We start from the raw sequence: 27137 nt of genomic DNA on the forward strand, positions 1-27137 counted from the left end.
ACTTGAGCGTCATTCAATGTTCGGCTAGAATAATGAATAACATGGAATATTTTCTCTTTGTGTTGCCCTAACACTGCGCCCATGGCATGGTCACTAGCATCACATTAATTCAAAAGGTAAACTCCATTATGGTGCTATGATAATTGGAGCATTGACAAGCTTCGATTTAATGGTCTCAAAGGACTTAAGGACTTAAGCATCCACCACGAGCTTCTTATTTTACTCTAATAATGAGCATAAATCTTTAGCAATTTATGAGGAGTCATTGATGAATCCTTGGTAAAAGCCCGTTTGTCCTAAAAAAAACTCTTTATTGCCTTCACATTAGTAGGAGGGGGAAGCTTTTTAATAACTTCCACTTTGTCCTTGTCTATTTCAATGTCGCGTTGGGAAATACGATGCCCCAACATTATGCCCTTGGTTACCACTTCATGGCATTTTTCCCAATTCAAAACCAAATTTGTTTCTTCACATTTCTTCAATATAGTGGCCAAAATATCAAGGCATTGATCAAAATCTTGCCCAAAAATAGAGAAATCATCCATAAATATCTCCAAACAATCTTCAATCATATCGGAGAATATTGCCATCATGCAGCGTTGGAATGTTACTGTAGCATTTCACATGCCAAATGGCATTCTTCAAACTGTAAATGTACCATATGGGAAAATAAAGGTTGTATTCCCTTAGTCTTTAAGAGCTATGGCTATCTGATTGTAGTCGGTATACCCATCAAGAAAACAATAAAGAGCTTTACCAGCAAGCCTATCCAGCATTTGGTTAATAAATGGCAGCAAAAAATGATCCTTTCTTGTGGCTTTGTTTAGCTTTCGGTAATCCATACAAATTCTCCAGCCAGTAATTTTGTGTGTAGGAGACTACGATTATACCCCTTCTTTGGGACACATTGCACGTGGCTTACCCAATTGTTGTCAGAAATAGGATATATGATCCCAACATCTAGTCATTTGATGATTTCTTTTCGAACAACTTCCTTTATGATCGGATTCAACCTTCGTTATTGTTTAACAGAACTGATGTCATGGTCTTCCAACAATATTTTGTTCATACAGAACACTGGACTAATGCCCTTAATATCAACAATGCTCCACGTAATTGCCCTTTTATGTTACCGTAGAACATCAATCAGTCTATCTTCATGTGATGTTGTGAGCTTTGCTGCACCAATAGATGGTAAAATCTAATCCTCTCCAAGGAATTCATATTTCAAATGCTCGGGCAAAGGCTTTAATTCAAATGGTGGAGATTCTTCAATAGACAGTTTTGGTGCTTGAATAGGTCGATTCAGAAGTTCTAAAGACTTAAAATGTTGAATAAAAATTATTCAACTTTTTCATTTTCCTCTAACTATTCAATTATCACAGCATTGATCGTAGCAATTTCTATGTTCTCATCCCATTACTCCTTCACACAAACATTAATAATATCAAAGGAATTGCATTCAACATTATCATCAGTATAAGAAACATTTTTAAGACATTGAAAGTAATATATTCATGATTTAAATGTATGGTAAGTTCTCCATTTTCAACATCTATAAGGGCTTGCCTAGTGGCAAGGAAATGTCGACCAAGAATGATGGGAACATCCTTATTAACCTGGAAATCCAATATGATGAAATCGATGGGGAAGATGAATTTTTCCACTTTGACAAGCATGTTTTCTACAATGCCACTCGGATATACAATGGAACAATCAGCAAGTTGTAAAGTCACGGTGGTGAGTCTTGCTTCTCCATTTCCAAATTTCCTAAAAAATGACAAAGGCATTAGATTAATGCTGGCACCCAAATTGCATAAAGCCTTACCTACAAATTGATCACCAATGCTACAAGGAATAGTAAAACTCCCTGGATCTTTGAGTTTTGATGCTAATCGACTTGTTACCATAGCACTATATCCCTCGATGAGTGTAACAGTCTCAAATTCCCCAAGTCTTCTTTTCTTCGAAAGAACTTTATTCATGAACCTAATATAGTTCAAATTTTTCTCCAAGGCATCAATCAAGGGAATATTGTTTGTCAATTGTTTAAGCACATTAATGAATGCTTTGAACTACTAGTCCTATTTGGTTTTCTTAAATCTTTAGGGAAATGGTGGTGGAGGTCTTAGGTTTCAGCTGATTCAATATTAGCGGTGGCATCACATACATTACATAAGGTAATGTTGTAGGCATTGCTGGTGGCAATGTCCCAGAGTTACTACTTTGTCATGTATTCTTTGAAACAACATCTACAGTAGATGTTTCTTTATCCACATCCCTTCATTTGGTTTATTGTTCTAGCTTCTCATTATCCTTCTTGTTAGGCTCCTCAACAAGCTTTCTAATGTGAAGTCCACTCTTTTTTGCCTTACAATGGGATTTTTCATGTGGCTTTGGATTTTCATTGTCGCTATGCAACATTCCTTGCTTCCTATTACTCATAGTATGTGACAGCTATCCAACTTGATTTTCTAAGGCTCTTAATGATGTTGATTAACTTTTCATATACACCTTCATTAAAGCTTCAAGAGAAGTTAGGTTGGAAGCTTGATTAGAATATTGCCCTTAATAATTCTAATGTTGATGTAGCTGTACAACTGGCTAATATTGTGGCAACATCTGCTGCTGTTGTGGATTTGTAACATTTTGGCTCCTCCATGATAAATTGGGATGGTTACAAAAATTGGCATTTATCTGTTCCCATAAGAATATGCATCATCATTTCTATTATAGTCCCTCACATGATATATAAATTCCAGGTTTTATGGGCATTCCTCATAGTTATGTGCATCACCACAATAAACAAAAGTGAGATGAGATGCGGTTTTTACCTTATACATGCCCACTGGTTTCTGCAATTTCTTAACCATATATGTCAATGTTGTGACTTGTGAAGCCATTGAACCTAAAGCATCAGCATCCACTGTTGCAGCATTGTGTCTGCCAAACAAGCTCCTCATGTTGGGGTACTGATAATCATTGTTAGATATTCTTTCCAGAATATCATAGGCCTTATTGTATGTTTTATCCAGTAATGCTCCATTAGAAAAAACATTAACCACCATGCGAGTATGCATGTTCAACCCGTTATAAAACATCTCCATTTGCATCTAATGAAGGAATTCATGCATTGGACACTTTCGCAGTAACTCCTTGAAATGCTCCCAAACTTCATATAAATATGGTCTTCTAGTTGATTAAAAAAGGTAAGGTCATTCCTCAGTTTCGTGTTCATATTGGGCAAATTGAAGCGCAGTAGAAATTTTTGTACTAATTCATTCCAGGATGCTATAGCACCCAAAGGTAGCGAGTTAAGCCATGCTCTAGCTTTATCCCGTAACAAGTAGGTAAACAACTTCAGCTTCAGGGCTTCCTCAAGAAATCTTTTCTGAACAAATAAATCACACGCCTCCATAAATGATCGAAGGTGTGCTCTCAAATCTTTAGTGAATGAACCACTATATTGTCTCATGGATTGCAACATCTAAAACATCATCGACTTCAACTCAAAGTTCGCAGCCTGGATTGTTGGTCGTACAATGTTGGGATGTATATCTTCTAGGGCTAGCACAATGTATTCTCTAATTTGTTGATTGCGGTCATCCATATTGCAAAATTGCTACTGCATCGAAGCATCGCTCATAGGCGGATTTAATCATTCATGTGCTCCATCCATTGGAGGATTGCCATCAGCCCGATTTGCAATTCTGATAAAACATTTTTCTCAATCTGTAATATTTCTTTGTTTTTGTATTCTTTGACGAAGTGTTCTATCGATTTCGAGATCAAAAGGTTCTAAGCCTCGGTTGTTACGATGGGTCATGTACCAGCAATGCTACATTAAGATTACCTATAAAAGAAAATAAAAAATTATTGAAAACAAAAGAAAAACAACTATAATGTGATACCTTTTCTCCCTAGAAACGACGCCAAAAACTTGATGCTTAGTTAATAATAATACTACATCAAAGTGCAAGCATACACTATTGTATCAAAGTAATAAAGTGGAAGTTGTTAAGCTTCGGATATCGGAACCATACAGAGCTAAGTGTTTACATAAGAGATATGTAAAAGAATAATAGAGATATGGTTGTAATGAGTGAAGAAAGAGCCAACAATAAGGTAATGAAATCAAAATGAGGAAGTCATGCAATGATACAACATTCAGGAGAGCAATATATCAAGAATTAAATAGATGTGGATACTATTTGGCAATTTCTACTAAGCATACACTCAAGATAGTGCATTCATGTGTCTCATAAAGATTAACATCATTTAATTAAAAATAATCAACTTTCATTAATTATATTTAATTAAACAGATAACAATGTGCGACAATTGGTAGTATATACTTCTATATATTATCAAATGTTGCTCTTAACAAACTCCAAAGCTTCAAAAAAGTAATATGAAAAATCTATAAAATTCATTTCCAAAAATTATAGAAATCATATACATAAAGACAACTTCATCTATAAAATTATCTCATAAGTACAGCGGCACATGAAAACTAAGTTCAAATATAAAACATAGCAAAAACTTTTAATCAAACACTTTATGTTCAAGAACAAAATATCATCCAAAATGGAATAAATTCAACTAAACAACCATCACTTCCCTTTCTCAACAAATGATAAAAAATAAACTTGAATCCTCTTTATCACCGCTGCTACACGGCGTTGCTCCCTTACTGCTACTGCACTCCCCGTCGGTGGATTTAGGTGGCCATGGTTGGCGGTAGGAAAGAAAAATAGGAGGCTATCGAAAAATTAGGGTTATAAGAGATGAAGAAAATATTATATTTATAGCCTCATAAGGTCAAACTTTCCACCAATAGAAAAGTTTCCTTCTTTTATGAAATTCCTTTTATTTAAAAATTAAATTACAACCTTATCTTCAGCAGCTAAATATAGTTGTTAATTCCAGAAAATTCTCTAACTACCTGGTGATGTTTTGATTACTACAGCAACGGATCAGCAATGTTATAAATAATAACTTTTTTGGAGAGTTATCAATCGCCACCACCTAAAACTTTCATTCTTCAGCATGGCTAGTGCCCCCTTTAACTTCTGCTCAGGGCTCATATCCCTCTCATAAATAATCCTCTCAGTATCCTCTAACCAATACACAACATCAGTTGGAGGTCCACCAATAATGCCCTACAATAGGACTACTCCAACAGCCACTAAAGACTTCAAAATCTTGACTGCAAACATATTACCAGAAACTCTAGCGGCTCTCCAAAACATATGAAAAATATTTCTATTTATAGCATCCTCATCCAAAATAGTGTCCTTGTCCTCAGCAATGGGAGGGTCCCTCGCAGGTGTAATAGGATCATCTATAAAAATAGGTGGATCTACACACAGAGCAGTAGGATCTCGAGCTAACATAGGATCATTTATAGAAACAGAAGGTCAAGTCACTCACCCTCAACCACGATCATGACCTGGCATACGACCTCGAGTATCACTCGTCTAATAGGTCTAAAAGGCTCTACATGAAGAATTTAAACCTAATTTAAATTGGCATCAGAAATCTCAAAAATATTTAAAACTCGTAAATAAAGTGACACGGTGTTTGAAAATATCAAAAAATATCTTTAAAATACAGTATTTAGGACTCATCCACAGTCTGAATGTTTTAAAACCAAAAGCTCTTATACAACCAAATCTAACCCCCTAAACCTGGCCTGGATGTTACGACCGAATCTAGGCAGTCACATATTGTATTCAAAAGTTCTTTTCATATTTAAAACACAGTTGAAATCCATATAACAATATAATACTGAACTAACCATCATTAAGGTTCATACTGTAAACACACACACACACACACACACATATATATTGAAAAAATCATATAAAACATATATAAAACAAAACATCGGTAATACAAATACATCAAAACAGTAGCAAAAACACGTGTCACCAAAATATAACAAAATGGGGATATAGAAATATACAGTGGTACAAAAGTGAGGAGTGATCAGTCTTCATGATGCCAAATCTGCTAGTTTACTGTCTGGTACTATCTGAAAATGTTAAAAATTAAAGAGTGAGCTAAAAATTCTAGTGTGCTCCTTATTGTGTATAAAAACATACAGATAAAATACTTCAGTAAAATTAGTTTATCAAACATGTTTTGAAAATATGAACACTACCCTATCTGAACACCAGAATATATAAGTTCCCATGATCCATACATCCACCTATACGCACGATAAGGACCTTATACATATAGCATAAGGACCAGTGGTAATGACTTACCATGTGCACAAAGCAAATGAGCCTACGGTAAGGTCTTACAAGTCATAGACTAGGCCTAAGATATTTCCTCCAATAACACCCTTGGCATTAATAAGCATATATGTATCTGAGCAAAAAAGGTAGTTTAATTCATTAAAACATAAAAACATTATATATTCCAAATCAGATACAGAAATACAGTAACAAGATATCATATCAGAAATTTATGGTAAATCGGATATCAAATCGATGGTATTCAAAAAAATAAGATATCATGTAGTAAAAATATTTAATACCATTAGAATTCCAAAACATTTTAGATAGGTAGATCAAAATAGTAATGTAACACCATCAGGAAACACACTTGTATCAGTCTAAAATGTCTGATCAGGTAGCCTAATGTTGTGTCTGCCTATTAGGATCAGCGACGGTGCTAGATCACATAACTCTCTAAGTACACGGATCATGTGAATTTATCTTACAGGAAGCATCGGATTTAATCGAACATCGATAGGGGGAAACACAAGTACCTTCATAAAAATATATTCTCAAATCAATTTCATATCAAATCTTAATAAATGAGCAAAAATACTAAAAAAAGTAAGTATTTTCAGGTTAACGAACTCGATTCAGAAATTTCAAGTCATAATTTAGCAAAACAGACAGCAAAATCAGACTCAAGATGCCCAAAAACATCAAGAGTGAGGTTTTTGAAAAAGTCAATAGCTGTCAAAGGTTAACGGTCAATAGTCAACAACGATCAACGATCAACAATTGACTCTGTGTGTGTGTGTGTGTGTGTGTGTGTGTGTGTGTGTGTGTGTGTGTGTGTAAAAAGATTTAAAATGTGTGTTTGTTTTACGAAAAATAAATTTCAAAAAATATTTTCAAGTGAAAATTACCAAATAAAAAAAATAAATTAAACATCATTCACTAAAAATACTTTCCAATATATGTTCTTTAAAAATTATGATTCATTTTTCATGGAAACAAAGTGAAACAAAACCCTAAATCAAAATTAACTCTTAATATAGTTTACTGTTTTAAAATTTATTATAATATTTTTATTTGATTCTTCAATCCTTGAAAATTTTATTTAAACTAAGATTAACCCCTATTTTTATTTAATAATTTATAATTTATTATAATATTTGTATTATAATAATATTTATATTATATTCAATCCCTTAAAATTAATTTGAACTAAAATTGGTTCTGTAATACCCAAATATTGGGTCAGAGACCATATTGAAAGGATTTAAAATTTCGTGGGTTAAATGGAGTAAATTGAAAAGTATAAGGAATGATTTAGGAAATTGTGTTTAAAACTAATTATCAAGAATGGAAGAATAAAAGGGCAATTAAGTCTTTTCAAAGGAATGAATTTAATATTCATTCTTTTTGGGGATATTTATTAAGGTTGAAAATGGGAAAATGGTAAAAAAAATCTGAAAATTTGGTTCTCTTCTCCTTCTTCTTTCCGTCGTCCCCGTGCCCTCCATAGAAAATATCGTAATCAAGCTCCTAAGTCAATCAAACAGAAAGGCAATGATAAAGTCGCCAAATAATCGGACTACATTTTGGGCATAATAGTGAGACAAACCATGTGAGTGCATTTATTATGTACTTCTATGTTATGATAGTCATAGATGCATTTTGTTAAATCTATATGTTGTAATTACCGTATTGGCACTATGTGTGTAACCCACGCAATTCATAATGAGTTTGTGAATTATCATATCAGCACTATGTGTGCAACCCACGTAATTCATAATGAGTTTGTGAATTACCATATCGACACTATGTGTGCAACCCACGTAATCCATAATGAGTTTGTGAATTACCGTATTGGCACTATGTGTGCAACTCACGTAATTCATAATGATTTTGTGAATTTCTGTATCGGCACTATGTGTGCAACCCTCGTAATTCATAGTGAGTTTGTGAATTACCATATCGACACTATGTGTGCAACCTGAGTTTGTGAATTATTGTATCTGCACTATGTGTGCAAAACCACGTAATTTATAATGAGTCGAAATATTCAATTCATATTTTGATAGTTATGATATACTTATGTTTTAAATTCACCTCATTATTATTATATCTCACTAAGTGATTACTTAGCGTGTGTTGATTTCACGCGTAGGTATTAGTACGAACGGAGTAAGGAGTGTAGTTGACATCGTCAATCAAGGGTCGGCTCATCAGTAATTGTATGACAACTATGTCTACTTTTGATAATTAGATGGTATGTAATAGACTTATGAAAATGCTCTAGAATGTATTTGAATTATGATGATTGTAACATTTAATATGTTATAACTTTAAGACTATTTTACATATTGGAAATTAACGAATGTTTTATTATTATTATATTAAAATGTTTTATTTATAGAAACAAAATTTTATGGGTTTGCAAATAAGGAAATGTTTTTAAAAAGTCATGTGACATCTGTGACTTGTGTATAGAAACGTATACAGGAAATGGGTGTTATAGTTTCATATTTTTATTTAGTATTTTTTTAATTTAGTTTAATATTTTAATAATTATATTGAAGGATGTATCCAAAAAATTAAGGGATGGAATACTATAGTGGTTTGGGCATGTTCTTAGGCGACAACCGTCGGATGCGGTCAGGAGGGTAGAGTCGATTACAGTTGACGGTGCCAGAAGGAGATGAAGACCAAGGCGTAAGTGGGAAGACTGCTTGAGAGCTGATTTGAAGGATTTAGCCATTACCGAGGACATGACCTCTGATAGGAAAGTATGGAGACTTAAGACCAGGGTAGCCGAGTAGTGCGGGTCATAGACATAGGGTGTAACATCTTTGTCTTCTTTTTAATGCCTTTGTAATAATTTCCATGACTTATACTTTGTATACGTTTCTGTCATTAGAATTTATGAAGGCTTAGAACTAGGGCAGCGGAGTAGTGTTGCCTTAGTTTAGGTTTTTAACCCATTAGACTTTATTCCTTCTCGTAGCTTGCTACCGTTAACTATTGTGTATCCTTCTCTTCAGGTTCCCTCTTTTTAAATTTAGTCGGGTCTTACGTTTCTTTCTATATGCAGATATTTTAATGCAGGGATTTATTTACAATGATTATTTCCCATTACAAACGTGCATATGAGGACTGCATATGAAGATTGTTCAACTATGCATTTATTTTTTTATTTATACATGCATTGCATTTTATCTTTATCTTTAATTTGCTGACTGCCGGAGGTCATCCACGGAAGCTGCTCTCAACCCTGGCGTTAGGGGCAGCCTACTACCCTACCTCCCCCTTACCCTATTACACATGGGAATAGGGTTTTGTTGTTGTTGTATTCAGTCCCTTCAAAATTAATTTAAACTAAAATTAACCTCCATTCTTATTTAATAATTTATACTTTGTTTCTATAAAAATTCATTTAAATTAAAATTAACCCCTAATTTTATTTATTATTTATTATAATTTCTTGTTTAATCCAGTCTCTAAAAATTATATAAATCAAAATTGACCATTATTTTTATTCAATATTTTATAATTAGTATAATATTTATATTGTATTCAGTCCTTTACAAATTAATTTTAATAAAATTTGACTCATGGTTTTGTTTTATATTCTTTAATTTAGTCTAATATTTTAAATATTGTAATATTTTTATATTTAATCCCTTAAAAATTAATATAAACCAAAATTAACTTCTATATTTTTTTATATTTTATAATTTATTAAAATGTTTTTAATATCATCATATTTGTTTTATATTTAGTCCTGCAAAATTAATTTAAACTGAAATTGCATTATCATCCACATCAATAATGTTTTCTGGGTTGAAGAAAGAAAAAGGGAGAAATAATTATTCGGGGTGAGTATTTGATCTAGTCGAGTAAACTTTTTTTGAGTAATTCGAGTTGACAAGTTCTATTTTATAATTTTTTCAAGTCATTCTGTTATTCTCAGCCATATATTTTCAATAATCCAACGGTCCTAAACTGTGTAAAACTAAAAGAGTTTTACATTATGTAATAGGATTCTATCTCTTATAGGGTTAGGATCCACTTTTTACATTGTGTAACAAGATGCATCCCACATTTATAATATTATGATACTATTTGATTCCAATTTAAGTGATATTCTATAATTATATGTAATATATATATATATATTTCATTTATGATATACAGATATCATGCAGAGTTGAGGGATTTAACTTAAACTTAAAAATCAATCAACTAATTATTAAAAAATTTGAGTTGTTCGAGATATATTTTATAACTCAACTCGAATTAGAAATTTTTTGAATCGAGTAAAATAACCGATTTTTTTCAAATTGAATTTAGCTCACCCTTAACTACAATCGCAAGATCAAAGAAATATGAAAATTACCAATTGGCCTTTTTATTGATCAAACAAAATCTCTAAACAAGAGAATCAATTTACAGAGATTATTAGCAGAATGCCAAACTGTTCTCAATATTAAGTTGGAACTAAAGACTCAGTTTTCACTACATTTCTCTCAACCATTTCTGCTTTGTTAATATAATAAAAATAAAACTGGAAATGGAACATGATGACACTTCTCACTTACGTTATTCCTTCATCTCACAGAAGCACAGATGGATTGCTGATTGTATAGCTCGGTTACTCCATTTGTGAGTTGTTGCTGGTTTCTTCTCCGTTTTGTTACGACTGTAAAGTCTTCGTTGTCTCCCAGTTTCTTTTTATATGGTTTCAGTTCTTCATTGCTATTGGATTGAGAATCCAAGTCCTTTCCTTCATTCCCATAAACAATTTTTATTATTGCTGTATCATTCTTAACTGCATCCAAAGTGTTTTCCGAACGGTTGAGCCTTTTGTCACTAACAGCTGGTTCACTTGCACCCTCCATGTTCTGCTTGGCTGATCGGACGATGAAGCTAAGTAAAATCTGCCTCGCGAGCTCAGATTTCTCCTCTGTACTGCTCTTTTTCGGGTTAGAATATTTAACTTCCCTACTGGACTTGTCAACTTCCTTCACTTCTGTGTTCATAACTTCTTCTGAGACACTTGAATCACCAGTTCCAGTCGTTTGCCAACTTTTACTTGGAACAAACTCGGGTGCATGAGGGTTCATAACTTTCAGAGAACCGAATCCATTTTGTTCCAAAATAGGAGTTTGGTATCTCAGAAAGCCAGGTTTCATGCTGTAAGAATGGCTGTTTCTGTAAAACAATGGCGACCTTGGTCCACAAGGAACTCGAGCAGCAACTGGAGGTACAACAGGCTCGGAAAGCATGCCTTGACTGGCTGTTACATCATAAACACATGCAACAGCAACTGAGTTTATCGGGTGATAGATTGCTCCGGGATTGAATGGTTCAGCTGATGCCGATAGCTTACTCCCCTTTGCTTCTAAAGGCTTTTCCCGACTACAAGAAGAAACCTTATCAAGTTCAGGAGAAGTTTCTTCTGATTGGCTTTCACTATCATGAGTTCTTTCGGTTTCACCATCATCATTCGCTACATCATCAATATAGATGTTGTTCCCATCCTCCACAATTTCTGTCTCTTCTGGGGCAGTGCACATTGGCTGTGCTTTTTTCCCCTCAGTTTGTTCTTCTACCTTCTCCGGCAACGGCTTTAGAACTGTACCTGGAGGTGCCGCAGCTACTTCTTTGTAGGACAGCGATTTTGAAGCAATGGCACTAAGATTGGCTGAAGGGGAGAAACCTCTGGAAACAGAAGCTTGTAAACTAATTGAATTCCCTCCAGGATTCGAGCTGGAAGGCTTTGATTGCTTAACCGGCAGCATTTCCTTTGTGATGTTCTTCGGGACGGTTTTTCCTGCAGGTGAAATAATTTCTCGCCTATTGCTACTCTCTCTACCATTTGAAAACTCATAACTGTTCACCTTTAGCTTTGCAAGAACAGGTTTCTTCCTTCCGTACTTCTTTCCATTGGCATTTCCTAACCGACCTTTTGAATTGGCTTCTTGCCACCCCTCATCTGAAGTTGTATCTTCAACAACTTCAGTTGTAATAGTTTGCTCAACTCTACTAAGATTGACGGTTTCTTCTGGTTCTTTGGGATGGATAGAAATCACTGTATCTATTTCATTGATATCTGCAGTGGCTATAGTTTTCTCCGATACATCATCAAACACAGCACTATCTGTTTCTAAGTTCTGATGCGCATTATGGGCTTTATCATTAACCTGTAACACCTGCCAAGTTGTCTAAAAAATGTCGAAATTAAATGACGAGCAGCTAAAAGAACTATGAGAAGAAAATTTGTATCCATAGAACTAGTGAATGTTTCAACATGGAACATAAAGACAAGCAAGTGAGACAAATTAGAAGGATATGCTAATACGAGAGATTCGAACAAGAAAATTCTTTAAAACTTCAAAACAAACTAATCTTCAGTGAACAAAGTTTTGATGGCCATTAAAGAATTCTTAAGCTAACCAGTTTGTTCTTAGCTTTTGGTGATTTTTTAAAAACGATGATCTGATCAAATTTGTTACAAGGGCCCATATTTTTGGGTTAGAAATAGCTAATGTTACTCCAACTCTTGTTTTTTTAAGTACCCATGTTTGACTTAGGTAAGGGAAAAAACTGAACATAGCTCTGTTGGATATATACCAGTATTCGGCACTCACACCAAGTCAGAGTAAAATAGGGAAATTGTGCTTTGTTTTGTTATAAGTGGAGTATCACATTACATAATCTGAAATAAAATCATAGGTGATATAGTGATTGTTTTTAAAGTTCTATGAGAAGCATGATCACAAGCAATAAGTACCTTGGAACGCCGCTGCTTCCTCTGCACATCGCTTCCTTTAGAATATTGATCAGGACTGATGTAATTGAGGAGATCTGTTACACTGTAACAAATGGCCATAGGTTTTGATGCTGCAACAAATGATAATATAATTGAATAACTAGTAATTTGGATGTACCATATTAATACCTAAGATGACCTTTGCTTGCAATCGATGCATCAGGCTTCGGAGTTCCAGTTCGTGCTGCTTCTTGCTGTTCTAGAGCCTTTGATTCAAAGTATTCAAGCCAGGCTGCAGCATCCTGTAAAAGGAAAACCAGTTCATAAAAAATTTAATAATATAACCAGCCGGTAAATAATGCTTCACTTTTTTATTTATAATTTCCCAGCTAAGTTGTATTGACTGTCATGACTGATGTGTTTACCTGCGTACGAAGATCATCTGGTCCAAGTTTTGCTTGAAGTATCTTGAGTGTAGTTTGCTCATGTTGCACACTTAAAGAATAAGCTTCCATCAATGAAAGAGCAATGGCAATAGCATGATAACTTGCAGCGGTCTGTCATGGGAGGAAATATAATAAAATGATCCAGATAGGAAGTACATTAAATAAATATGATTCCATTGACAGATGAAGAAACAGCAATTACGAGAGAGAGACCTGTATATGATCTGCTCCTAGTAGTCTCTGATTGCACTTAAGAGCTTCATGTAGGTATCGGAGAGCGACATGAACATTTCCCATGCCTTCTTCCATCATAGCCACATTTATATACGTCGCAGCAGTGTTAGGGTGAGACAGTCCGCAAGTAAAATGAAGAAGGAATAAAGCGCGGTTTACATATCTGCCAAAAATGTATTAAGCTTGTCAAGAGCTTAAATGGAAAGAAAATAAACACAAGCTCCACAAAAGTGAACCATCATGAAGCAATAAAAGGGTATCACTCTTAGCAGTGCGATTTTAGCTAATTAAATGCAATTAAACCACAAAAAATCACAAACTCACTTCAAAGCCATTTCCATGTGTTGGAGCCGATAATAGAATACAGAAAGATCCCCATAGCTTTTCATCGTATCTGGATGGTCAAGACCAAGTTCCCTCTCATTAATATCCAAAGCTTTCAGTTGATATATAGCTGCCTAAACAAGAAGAAAAAGAAACAATTTAGATTATAAATATTCTCCGTTGGAATCCCTAGAATCAAGGGACATAATCTTTTTTGTTTTCCTTATTTATAGGAGTTTGCTTTATGTAAATAGTCACTAATCTAATTCCCTATCTTAGTAATCATTTCCTAACTTAGACTATTTCTTCCTTATAAATTGTAAGTTATTGTTAGAGCAATAAAGTAAGAAATTCATTTCTCATATTTGTTCATGGCATCAGAGCTACAGGACTCTTTCGATCCTAATCTGCTATTCCTCTCTAGAAATTGTCCTTGTGTTATTTTCTTCTTATGGTAGAACAACCAGAAAATCTTTCCGAATCTGAAACCTCACATGTTACCCAAATCATAAATCAACCAATCCCTCTTGGTGACATGAGCTCCTCCCTTATAATCACCAACCACCGTTTAGATGGAAAAAATTTCTACAGTGGTCTCAATCAATACTAATGGTTATTCGAGGCCGTGGGAAATTAGGGTATATCAATGGAGAAATTCCTCAGTCGACTATCACAGACCCTACTTATGCTACATGGTAACTCAACAACTCAATCGTGATGACCTGGTTAATTAATTCGATGGAAAGCCACATAAGCCATACCTATATCCTATTCAAGACACAAAAGAAATGTGGGATACAGTAAAGGAAAACTATTCTGATCTGGGAAATGCTTCCCAAGTATTTGAGATCAAATTAAAACTGAAGGACATTCGACAAGGAATGCTTGAGGTAACTCATTACTATAACAACTTGAAGATCTTGTGGCAGGACATGTACTATGAAGCAGACTGGGGTGAAGGCCTGGAACAATCCAAGTTTATAACACACCTCAACAACGAAAGACTGTGATTTCCTTGCAGGACTGAATCTGGATTTGGATGAAGTTCGTGGACGGATTTTGGGCTGAACTCCACTTCCTGCCATTGGTGAAGCTTTTGCAGAAGTTCGAAGAGAGGAAAATCGTCGTCGGGTTATGATGGGAGATAATAAGGACCCAAAATCAGTGACCACCACTGAACATCGTCTTGTTGAAGCCTCATCCCTTATATATAGAGGTCCTCAATTCCAAAAGAGGAGTGACTCAGGTCAAAGCCGAATGGGAGAACAGCCTTGGTGTAGCCACTGCAACCGCGCTGGTCACACTAGAGAGAAGTGCTTCAAACTCCTTGGATACCCTGGAATCACAAAAAATCAGAGAGATACCAAGGCCCTTTTGTCATCCAACACTTCATCCTCTACAGAAAATACCTTGGATGTTCGCCTAACCAAATCTAAACTCGAAGCCCTACACCAAATACTTGAAACATCCACTGCTCATGGATCCTTGGCTATTCAAGGTACTGCCTTTAATATCACATATAATTCCAGTAATCAATCCTCTTGGATCCTGGATTCAGGTGCCTCAGACTACATGACAAGTAACTCATCCTTGTTCCACAACTACATCCCCTGTGACAACCAATCTCGTATCCGAATAGTTAATGGTTCATACTCGCCTGTTGATAGAACTGGGACAGTTCAACTCATTGAAAATCTCTCTCTAGACAAAGTCTTACATGTCCCAAATTTATCCTGCAATTTACTGTCAGTTAGTAAACTAATTGAGGATAATATTGCACTTGTTGAATTTTCTGTTCTTGGTTGTGTTGTACAAGAACAGAAATCGGGGAAGATGATTGACACTGCTAAGGTTAATGGACTCTACATATGGAATAAAGACAATAAAAAAGGAAGTTTGGCTTTATCTGCTTCACATGAGGACACAATTATGCTGTGGCACCAAAGACTAGGACATCCAAACTTCTTGTACATGAAGTATTTGCTTCCACTGTTATTTCGAAATAAAAATCCAAATTCCCTAAAGTGTGAAATCTACCAACTTTTAAAGCATACTCATGTTCCTTATACATTAAAACCTTACAACCAATCCCAACCTTTCTCCTTAATACATGGTGATTTATGGGGGACTAGCCGAGTGAAAAATATTACGGGAGAGAGAAAGCTAGTCAGAAATAGAAAGCATACCTATTTACAGACTCAGAATCCGAAATCCCTAATACCGAAGCTCTTTCTGATCCCTCCTAGGTGCTGGAAGAATAGAATCTCCTTAGTGATATTTAGCTCAACCTCGATTCCTTTAGAAATGGTGGAACTTTCTAATTCACATTTCTCCGTCGATGTTTTTTATCTCAATCTCTCTTCCGAAGGATTAAAAGAAGATTTAGCTTATCAAACCCTTGCCATGAAACCGGGAGGTTGGATTCTCTGATAAATAATGATTTTATTTAATAAACTTGGCCAGGTAAGCCCTTTTTGTATTTGATGAATGTCCAAACAAAGGACATCAACCTCTTGCTCAAAGGTGCAGATGAATAAGCCCAAGAGAACGAATTGCATATTTCTTTTTCTCGATCCCAATCTAGATGGTTTATAACTTTTATTGATGACCATACTAGAGTTTGTTGGGTTTATCTCCTCAAAGAAAAGTCTGAAACACCAAATTATTTCAAAACTTTCATTAAATGATTAGAACCCAATTCAATTCCACCATACATATGCTCCGCACTGATAATGGAAGAGTACTTCAACTCGGTTTTAAGTCCTTATCTTGCAGAGCAAGGCATCATACACCAAAGCTCCTGCCCATACACACCACAACAAAATGGAATTTCTGAAAGAAAAAACCGACACTTATTAAATGTTGCTCAAGCCCTAATGTTTACCACAAATATCCCAAAATACCTATGGGGAGAGGTTGTCCTTACCGCATGCTACCTAATCAATCGAATGCCATCCAATGTCCTTCAATTTCAAACACCTTTAAATACCCTTCAAAAGGCTTTCCCTCTTTTTCATGTTCCTACCTTACCAGCTAAACTATTCGGGTGCAAAGCCTTTGCCCATGGTCACCAACCTAACCTATCTAAACTTGACCCTTGTGCTCATACTTGTGTTTTTATTAGCTATTCCCCTACCCAAAAAGGGTACAAATGTTACTCACCTACTCTGCATCGTGTATTTGTTTCCAGAGATGTAACCTTCTTTGAAGCAGAACCATATTTTTCAGCAACTCATCTTTAGGGGGAGATTCTCAATGAAGATGAGAACCTTAATACCCTCCTCATTCCACCACCCGAATGATATCCTCATAATTCCTGAGCAGCAAATTCCCCCCCCCCCCCCACAGTAGAACAATGATAATCCTAGTCCTGAAAGTTCATATTTCCCCATTGAAAAATAGCATAAACAGCAACAGGTTGCCCCTGAAACTCAGCAACTCCGTGCTCATTAACTCCTTATTTATTCACGGCGTAGTAACTCTCCTGAAACTGACATAGCAGTGCCAAATTCATCCACAACCGTGAACTGTTCTACAACAAAGGTAACCCTTGATTCTCCATCTATTGATCTCCCAATTGCTATTCGAAAAGGTCTAAGGACTTGCACCCAACATCCTATTTCTCGGTTTGTGTCTTGTGGAAATTTATTCAAGTCGTACAAGAACTTTGTGACAAATATTAACCATGTAAAAACTCCAAGGGATGTAAAGGAAGCTCTTGAATCACCCGAATGGAAACATGTTGTAATGGAAGAAATGAGTGCTTTAAAAAACAATGGAACATGGAAAATCGCGGATCTGCCTAAAGGAAAAAACAATAGGCTGCAAATGGATTTTCACCACCAAATTCAAAGTTGATGGAAATATTGACTAGCACAAGGCTCGACTTGTGGCAAAGGGATTCACTCAAACATATAGGCTCGACTATGATGAGACTTTTGCTCCCGTTGCCAAACTTTATATTATTCGGGCTCTCCTGTCACTTGCTGCAAATCTTGATTGGCCCTAGACTCAATTGGATGTTAAAAATGCCTTCCTAAATAGTGAATTAGCCGAGGAAATGTATATGGACTTTCCACCAGGATTCGACGAAGAAAAAGGTCGGGTATGCAGGTTAAAGAAATCACTATATGGGTTGAAACAGTCCCAAAGAGCCTGGTTTAAACGATTTGCCAAGGCTATGACCAGCAGGGCGTATATCCAAGGACAGGGTTACCACACCATGTTCTACAAACATTCGAAGGAAGGTAAATGATCCATCCTTATAGTCTATGTTGACGATATCATCCTAACAGAAGATGATTCAAATGAAATCATATGCTTAAAAGAGTTTCTTAGCACTGAATTTGAACTTAACAACAACAACAACAACAAAACCCAATTCCCATATGTATGGGGTAAGGGGGAGGTAGGGTAGTAGGCTGCCCCCAACGCCAGGTTGAGAATAGCTTCCGTGAAAGACCTCCGGCAGTCAGAAAATTAAAAATATAGATAAAATGCAATGCATGTATAAATAATTATATAAATACATAGCTAAACAGTATTCATATGCAGTAATTAATATCATATGTGCTTCTGTAATGGGGAGTAATCCCTGCAAAATAATCCCTGCGAAATAATCTCTGCAAATAGACAGAAACCTAAGACCCGGCTAAATTTAACAGAGGAAACATGATGAGAATGATACACATGAGACAACGATAGCAAGCCCAGTTCTAATCTTTCATAAATACCAACTTAAGAACTTAAGAACTTGGGAAATCTAAAATACTTCCTTGGAATGGAAGTGGCAAGGTCTCTAACAGGTATATCCATCTTTCAACGAAAATATGTCTTAGATTTACTAAAGGACACTAACATGTTGGGCTGCAAACCTACAGAGACCCCAATGGAATTCAATCTAAAACTGGGAACTAATGAAGATGGAGAGAAAATAGATAGGGGGAAATATCAACGACTTGTGGGAAAACTTATCTATCTCACACTCGTCCTGACATTGCTTTCAGTGTGAGTGTTATCAGCCAATATATGCATAACCCAAAGGAGAAACATCTAGAGGTTGTCCATAGGGTGTTGAGATACTTGAAGGGAACCCCAAGCAAAGGCCTACACTTCAAGAAAACCAATAGTTGATATGTAGACATCTACACTAATGCAGATTGGGCAGGTTCGGTGAATGATAAACGGTCTACAAGCGGTTACTACATCTACGTGTGGGGTAACCTTGTGACGTGGAGAAGTAAAAAACAATACGTCGTAACCCGTAGTAGTGCTGAAGCTATCGAGCTGTGTCACATGGTATATGCGAGGGAGTTTGGATACAACGACTAATGAGAGAATTAAAAATGCCTCACACCAGACCTATGAAATTGTACTGTGACAATCAGGAAGCAGTAAGCATAGCATACAATCCGGTTCACCACGATCGTACCAAACATGTAGAAATAGATCGCCATTTCATCAAAGAGAAGATCGAATCAGGGGAAGTATGCATAACCTACCTACCAACTAAACAACAAATTGAAGACTTGTTTACCAAGAGCCTAAACAAGAACATGTTTGAAGATCTCTCTAGCAAGTTGGGTTTGATGAACATCTACACTCCAGCTTGAGGGGGAGTGTTGGAATTCCTAGAATTAAAGGACAAAATATTTTTTGTTTTCCTTATTTCTAGGAGTTTGCTTTATGTAAAAAGACGCTAATCTAATTCCCTGATCTTAGGAATCATTTCCTAACATAGACTATTTCTTCCTTATAAATTGTAAGTTAATGTTAGAGCAATAAAGTAAGAAATTAATTTCTTCTCATTTTTGTTCATTCTCCATTAACCCAGTTCAGTTAAATTGATAGACAGAAAAGGTTTATTTTCAGATAGTATGTTATTATTATTTGAAACAATAGCTTGCTAAGCAAACAATATCTAGGATCCCTATTTCATTCATCACTATAAGAGGAGAGACTAAGAAGTGAATTCATTTTCATACATCTCAATCTGAAAGATAGCAAAAGGTTTTGATACCTGATTGAAATCTCCAGTATGATAGAGAACCACCGCAAGCAGACTGTAAGCACTCGCTGTAGTTCGATGATACGAACCAAATACAGTTATCATCTTTGCCAATGCCTTCAAAAGCAAGTAACACATTATATGAGACCAATCGAAGTTCTATTTGGAATCATTGAATCCCATCACTATGTATGATAAAGGGAGGAATGAGAAAGAGAAAGGACTTTTGTTTCATATTTGTTATTTCTTGTTGCTTGATGTAATTAGTTCAAATACATGCTAACATTTGCATACTACAAATTTATGGCATCCGCTATGTATGTGGTTAATTAACTGGAAAAAAAGGCTACACATTATCTGTGATGCTTAACTCAATAATATATAAAACGGACAAAAAGTAGGGAGATAAGTCCTTTCAATAAAAAAAGAGGAATATAAGAAGAGATCAGTTATCCATTATATATGACAACAGTTCCGTTAGAGAAAGTGATATAATTTTTATCTTCTTTTCTTTTTATATTTCCCTTTTGTTTCGCTTGCTTTCCTCAATTTTTTATCCAAATGAAAAAATATAAAAGAAAAGAAGATAAAAATTATCACTTTCTCTGGACCTTCTTCACCAAACATAGTACACAAATAAATGTGATTCTAAAAATAAATTGAATGGGGAAATACCTTTGTCCCATAATTAACCGCATCCTCTAGTTTCCCTTTATCAAGAGCAATCTTGGATGACTCCAACAATGTTCGACCATCAGCAGAAGAGCATTCTACATGCTTTAGATCATTACAGGCAGAGTTCAGTTAAGATTAATCCATAACAAGCTGATCCATTTAGATGATAACAATCTTAAAACCATATGAGAAGTAATGAGAGAGAGACCCACCTTACAGACAGGATACATGCTAATAATATCACAACTTCTGAAGGGCTTGAGGCATTCCATATCATAATCTCTAGGAACCAACTCTACACCAACCTGAGGAAAAATATCAGTAAAACTCAGCATCCCTCATCTGATGAACTCAGAATCTCAAAGCAACCAACAAGAAAAAGTACCTTATGGCAAAGTCCTCGAAGAATGGATAGTTTTCGTATATGCTGGAATTCGTCTCTTAGTTTCCAACCGTACTTTGCTACAAGAAACTTTCTTAACCACCTCAATTTGAGTAAATAGTCATCATTTTCATTTTTGGCACTTTCTTCCCCTCCACCACTCCCAAGTAAGAAATTTAGGGCTGAAGCTATAACCACAGGTAAATCATCGAAGTTGTCAACTGATGCCACAACTGCTTTCACTACATGCTTAAAAGCCCGAGTAATCATCTCATGGATGCAAAGTGATTGTATGTGAGGAAGCTTCTCAGCATGTTCAACCTGACTTGTCCAATGAAAAGAGTCAAAAAAATAAATAAATAAATAAAATACAAGGAACCATACTTTCAAGCATTTGGTTTATGTATTTTTTAACGAATAAATATATATTTATTAGAAAATTAAAGAATTACTTGAAGACCGCATCCCATTGCCAATAAGACTTGATTTAAGATAAATAATAATCACTTCCCCAAAAGGATCAAATAGAACCAATTTTATAGATAGTTTCCTCACCACACGACCCAAAGAGTGCATCTGTAATCCCCTTAAATGCATGAAGTCAGTTATTGTACGACCATCAACAGGAGAAAGTTCAAGCGATCCAAAGTCTGTTACCTAATAAAATATAAAATGCTTGTTCATGAACTGTACATAAAACCCAAAACAGATGTTTAGAAAGGTAATAGCTTGGGCTATAGTACCAGTTTTGGTAAAGCAATGTCATCGTAATACTTGATTGCCATCTTAATAAGCTCCTCCGCTGACTGTTGAAAAAGCAAACTCAGAAGAGTGGGTTCAAAATATAACAAAAAAAATACTATAAAAACACAAGAAAATTAGTGGTTATAAAGATGGGTAGCTTGATTCACAGTTATTCACACAAATATATAGCACAGTAAATCAATGCAAGAGTGAACAAAACAAGTAAATGTAGGAAACCTTTAAGTGAAGACCAGTTCCACTTTCTTCGAGACGTGAGAAAGCTTCTGCAGAAATCAGGTTCTTCAATTCCATCTCACTGCGGAACTCATCATTGCTTTCCTGATCTAGATTATAATTCACATCCACACTGCATGGCTCAGAATCCTTTTCTTCTTTGTCAATTGCGCTACTGACATTGCTTGGTTTTTTGTCCCTTTTCTTTAAAAGTTTAAATTGCTTTCCTAGACCCTTGACAGCTGATTCAGCATCGCGGTCATTAGCAGGTCCTTTTGAAGTAGGATCTGTTGAAGTTTCCTGCTTTTCTAGATATTGCACCCAACATGAACCAAGTTCCCATCTAATAGACCTTTCAGGAGCAACTGAATTCTCCTCTAATTTTGTCAAGCTCTCTTTAATTACTCGCAGAACAAGACATCCTGAAGATTCAGAATCACTCAAGTTGGACTGATTTGACTGGCTTCCCCCACTTAATTCCGCAGGGAAGGATTTGTGAAGTAAAACCCTTAGGCTGCAATAAATTCAATGCTCCATCATTACCTAGTTGATGATATATTGTTTGCAGGTAAAAAAATAAGGAAATCATTGAAGACTAGCAAAGTGCATGTCATAGTGTACTTATTCCTAATAGTTTATCAGGACTTCTTGTTCGTAGTAATCATATACATTGAATCTAAAACCAATTGCCAATATCAGAAGAGACCTTCTATATAAGGCAACAACAAAACCTTCAACAAAGGTTAAATTACATAAATTAACACTCACCCTCACTGAAAGCCCAATTCTAAGGAATGGAACACTTAAATAAAAAATATGGGGAAGAAATAATGTATACTCCTGATACCATGTTAAGCATCTACCACAAAACCAAATGGCAATTGATGAAAGGCTCAAATATAGAAACCCTCAAAACAGAGAAGAAGTATTATAACACCATCTCAATAGATTAGATGTCTCTAACTGGCAACTTGGCACTTAGTTTTGTATTGTTTGGTCCATTTAACAAGTTTTCAACTTCACATGTAACTTATAAGACTTCCTTCTCCTTCGTTTTCACATATAAGATTTCCTTCACTTCAGAAAATCAACTCATATCCTATTTGATCATCTTCTCAAGGCAGACAAATCTTGTTGTCCCTTTAGAAACGAGAAGTTAGCAAGCAACTAAAAAGCTTGGTTAAACAGAATGGATGGTAAACAGTATATAAATAGGTCATGATTTAAAATAATGCAGTTAATTAGTTAACTTCAAGCAATGGAATAGAAATGAAAGTGTCATCTAATAATTCAGACCTGTTAGTATTAAGAGCATTTGCTCCCCCATCTGGCTGATCATCAACTTCAATATCCAGAGCACCAGACTTTTCCTTCTTCACATCACCAACAACAGTTACAATTGCAGCGTACCCACAATGCTTAACAGTGACAGTCCCCAATGAGGAAGTATCCTGAGAGATGGTTGCTATATTGATTAGCCAAAAAAAAAGACAAACAAATATAAATTTGAAACAGCTTTTTGAGAGGAAAGCTTCAACCACTACGCATAATCTAGAAATTTCGTCCATTAACAAGGTTTGGTCGTATGTTATAAAGACCAGCAAATTACCTAACAGACCGTCGACAAAGTTTAATTTAAAGGCACTGGAGGAGAAGACCTACGAGGATATAGATTAAACTAATGAAGGACTACTAAAGGTCTCGAGCTTAGATTCCAGGGAAGTGTCATGGCATTACAGAGACATCTATTTTTGGGTAAAGCATGCATGAGTACAAAGGCTGACATGCATAGATGAAATAGAAGAAAGGATAAGAGGGAAAAAAACAAGTGAGCCATGAGAGTCTCAGGTGACAAATCAGATATTGTTTTAAGTTGTTAGCAGATACAGAGGAAGTAAAAAAGAAGAAAAGAAAATACAATGATGACAAAGCAGGCAGCTGATAAAGCACATGCATCCTATATACAGAGAAAAAAATGAGTGAGGGACAAGGCGGGGACTCCTTGATGAGAGATGTCTAATAAAATGAGGAAACAAATAAAATTCATTACAAGAAAAGGAAGAAAAAATAAGATGATGTAAGATGTCTAATAAGAGCAGACAAGGTTGTGGACTTACATGAACAATTACATTCTCATCAGCAGTTATCCCTTTAAGTAAATTCCTTTGAGCAATTTCATTAGCAGTCTTGCCAGATGATTGATTGCCGAAAAACTTTACCTCAGACTTAAGATCCACTTCTGCCAAGTCATGTTTTACTAGAATGGATAAGTCACCAATGCGATCCTCGTGAAGGATGGAGTCTGGATGGCAATTTGCAATGCCCTTGACATTTAATCTCGAATTCATAACATGTTGTATTGCAGCAACAGCTTTAAAGATTGAGACATTAATAAACTGGCTATGGAGCAAAAAGGCCTTGCGATCTCGAACAATCCTCTCCTCCTCGGTTTTGCAAGGGAGGCTAGCTAAAATAAAAAAATCTGTAGCCCATGGCCGAAGATCATATTCACCATTTCTTCCCTGGCCTCCACCATTACCACCCCATTGCTCATCTTCTGATGGGAAAGAGGGGAAGTTTGATGGACACTCAACAACTGGGGGAGGGACAAGCCATGTATTTGCACGAAACCCATAGGGTTGAGAGCTTGCAAAATTGCTTTTACAGATATCATGGTTTGCAAGGTAAAGTAATCTATCAAGAAAATTAAGAAAATGTCACCTTATTGTGTCCTACAAAAGCCTTCATAAGGGATTCATATGCCTGCATCAATCACAAGAAAGAATAAATTACAAACTTAGCCATTAAACTAACATAATAAATAAATGAGAGATGATAAGTAATGTCATGCCACATCAAACTTTTGGCATGTCTGGTTTCAGATTTCATACATTACTTGAACAAGATTGGTCCAAATTTGCAAAGCAAGAAAAGCTAAGCACAAAATAGGGAACACTTTGTATTGGCATGAATAGCCAACAAAAACACTGTTCAGAAGCGGACAATTAGAGATAATAATGAATCGGGTTGGATCAGATCTTAGTCCGTTGGAGTCCTATCTGTAACTGAAAAATTACAGACCCAAACCAAACCTGACACAATAGAGTATTAAATTCAAACATGCGTACAAAATGATAGGCCTAAACTTCACCCAAAGGAATCCACAATTCCACATTCAAAGGAAAGCTTTAAATACTTTATATTAATTTTATAACTAGTGGTAACTTCCAAAATTCGATACAAGTACTATTTAATATTTCAGAGGTAAAAAACATACCATAGAAACTAGAAAGACATAAGGTGTATTTTTGTAGTACATCAGACACAATCTGGTGATTCTCAAAAATGAGAGCAAGATTTATAAACAAATAGATCCTGAGCCAAACTGATTTTCTAACAAGAAAACCATTCTACTAGGATTAGGACATACCAAAGGCCGTTAGATTCAAATTATTTTCCATTCCTAGATATTTACCTACAAGCTGGTAGATCATTAAAAACTTCGGTAATAGTCTCTTGAGATGAGTGAGAAAGTTAGTGAGAGAGTGAGCGTGGCGCATGGTATTGGCTCTTCAGACAGAGGCGGAGCACTGCCTGGCGAAGGAGTATGGGTAGCTTTCATTGATAATCTTAGCAGGAGAGTTCATAGAAGTGTTTTATGGGAGCAAGTGAGGAGGGACTGTTCAATGCAATGGAGGATGAATAACGCTGTGGTAGACGGTAGGAGAATATCGTGTCGATTGCAAATATCAGAAGAGCGGCGGTCAGAGAGGCCGTGAGCAAGTTCTTGGAGCGGGGTCAGGAGTGGAAAGAGAAGGAGTCGAGTGGGAAGAGACCAATAAGCCTTGTTGAGACTAGGAAGAGGAGTGCTAGTAATTTTCACGATGGAAGATCTTACAAGGAGGCGGTAGTGGGAAGGATATTAAGGAGAACCAGCAGAGGATTAGTGGTTGCGATGTGAAGGGGGGTAAGAAGACTTTGGAGGTGCATATTCCGTTGGAAGAAAGAACTTGGTTAAGATCATCTCTACTGGTATATGTAAGGATATTTCGAGGTGGAGCTTGTGCAAAGAAGTCTAAGGACTGAGGGCTTCAAGGTCAAGGTGGTAAGGTGGGTTTGCGAAAAATGCCTGTCTGATTGTCTTCATCGGTGGAAGAGAAAACAGCAGCGGTGAAGGATAAATGGGAGGCACTGTCTTTTTGGTTCGAAAGGCTCGAGCCTGTTATGGAGGAGACGGGTGTTCCTTTATCTTTCTGTGCAGTGTCTTTGATGGGTGTCCCTCTGAACTGTTGGTCAGTTCCCTTCTTCTCGAACTTGGCAGAGATGGGGCAAGTTAGTAAGATCAGGAGCAACTGCTCAAAGAACGGATTGCAGGTGGCTCAATTGTTGATAAGAGTGGAAAGTCCATTTGATATTCCGTCCCAGGTAGTCATTAATACATTGGCAGATCATTTATTATTAAAATCAAAGTGGAAGGATGATGAGTTTTTTCCGGAGCTGGATGATGGAGTGGAGGAAGCCGTTCTGTGGAAGGTCGAGTCGACCCGGGGAAGAAACTCATTCGGAAGGGAACATAGGAGATGAGAAGAGTTGCAAGGACAGTTGAATTTCTGCCGATGTCAGGAGCCTTGCATGGGGTTGACACGCTGTTTGATGGCAATTTGAATTTAAAAGTGGAAGTCAATGATATTACAGGGACTGTCCAGACTGAGCAGGGGACAGTACTAGGTAGGTTAAAAGTAGGAAGAACGTGTCAGAAACCTTCTCTGCTGAGAGAAAAAGGTTGTGTAGTTTGGGAGGTGAATCCTCGGGGCAAGATAAAGGTGTTAAAGACTGGGGGATTTACCCTAAAACGGGCAGATATGTGGAGATTGGGCCTGAGCAGAGTGGGTATATTTCTTCAGCCCAAGGTTGTCCTGTGGAGATGAATTATCCAGGACCAAACTCTTTTCCAACATATGTGAAAATTATAATTTCATGGGGAGGAGGTGAAGGAAAAAGCAAGGAATGGAAGAGTGGGCTAAGGGTGGTAAAGAACGTAATCTAAAAAGACTGGCAGCAACCCAATGGGGAGAGGTGTAAGATA

At 36.1% G+C, this 27137-nt stretch overlaps 1 protein-coding gene across 1 annotated transcript in view; it reads right to left on the reverse strand.

The window, feature by feature from the left end:
* Window positions 1-213: 213 nt before the first annotated feature.
* The window catches only part of LOC120203873 (protein TSS-like), a 36914-nt gene continuing 9990 nt past the window's right edge, over window positions 214-27137 (reverse strand). The window contains exons 8-24 of the mRNA XM_039204030.1: window positions 24771-24814; window positions 24169-24700; window positions 23348-23502; window positions 22055-22565; window positions 21817-21879; window positions 21629-21730; window positions 21077-21394; window positions 20904-20996; window positions 20692-20793; window positions 20029-20133; window positions 14010-14143; window positions 13665-13848; window positions 13431-13562; window positions 13195-13307; window positions 13027-13108; window positions 10828-12445; window positions 214-224 (exon numbers count right to left, since the gene is read on the reverse strand). Coding sequence (XP_039059961.1) covers window positions 10841-12445; window positions 13027-13108; window positions 13195-13307; window positions 13431-13562; window positions 13665-13848; window positions 14010-14143; window positions 20029-20133; window positions 20692-20793; window positions 20904-20996; window positions 21077-21394; window positions 21629-21730; window positions 21817-21879; window positions 22055-22565; window positions 23348-23502; window positions 24169-24700; window positions 24771-24814 — 4275 coding nt within the window. The 3' untranslated portion in view covers window positions 214-224; window positions 10828-10840. The remainder of the gene's footprint in view (window positions 225-10827; window positions 12446-13026; window positions 13109-13194; window positions 13308-13430; window positions 13563-13664; window positions 13849-14009; window positions 14144-20028; window positions 20134-20691; window positions 20794-20903; window positions 20997-21076; window positions 21395-21628; window positions 21731-21816; window positions 21880-22054; window positions 22566-23347; window positions 23503-24168; window positions 24701-24770; window positions 24815-27137) is intronic.

The sequence above is a fragment of the Hibiscus syriacus genome, unplaced genomic scaffold, assembly GCF_006381635.1.
Source record: "Hibiscus syriacus cultivar Baekdansim isolate YM2019G1 unplaced genomic scaffold, ASM638163v2 tig00000340_pilon, whole genome shotgun sequence".
Lineage (NCBI taxonomy): Eukaryota > Viridiplantae > Streptophyta > Magnoliopsida > Malvales > Malvaceae > Hibiscus > Hibiscus syriacus.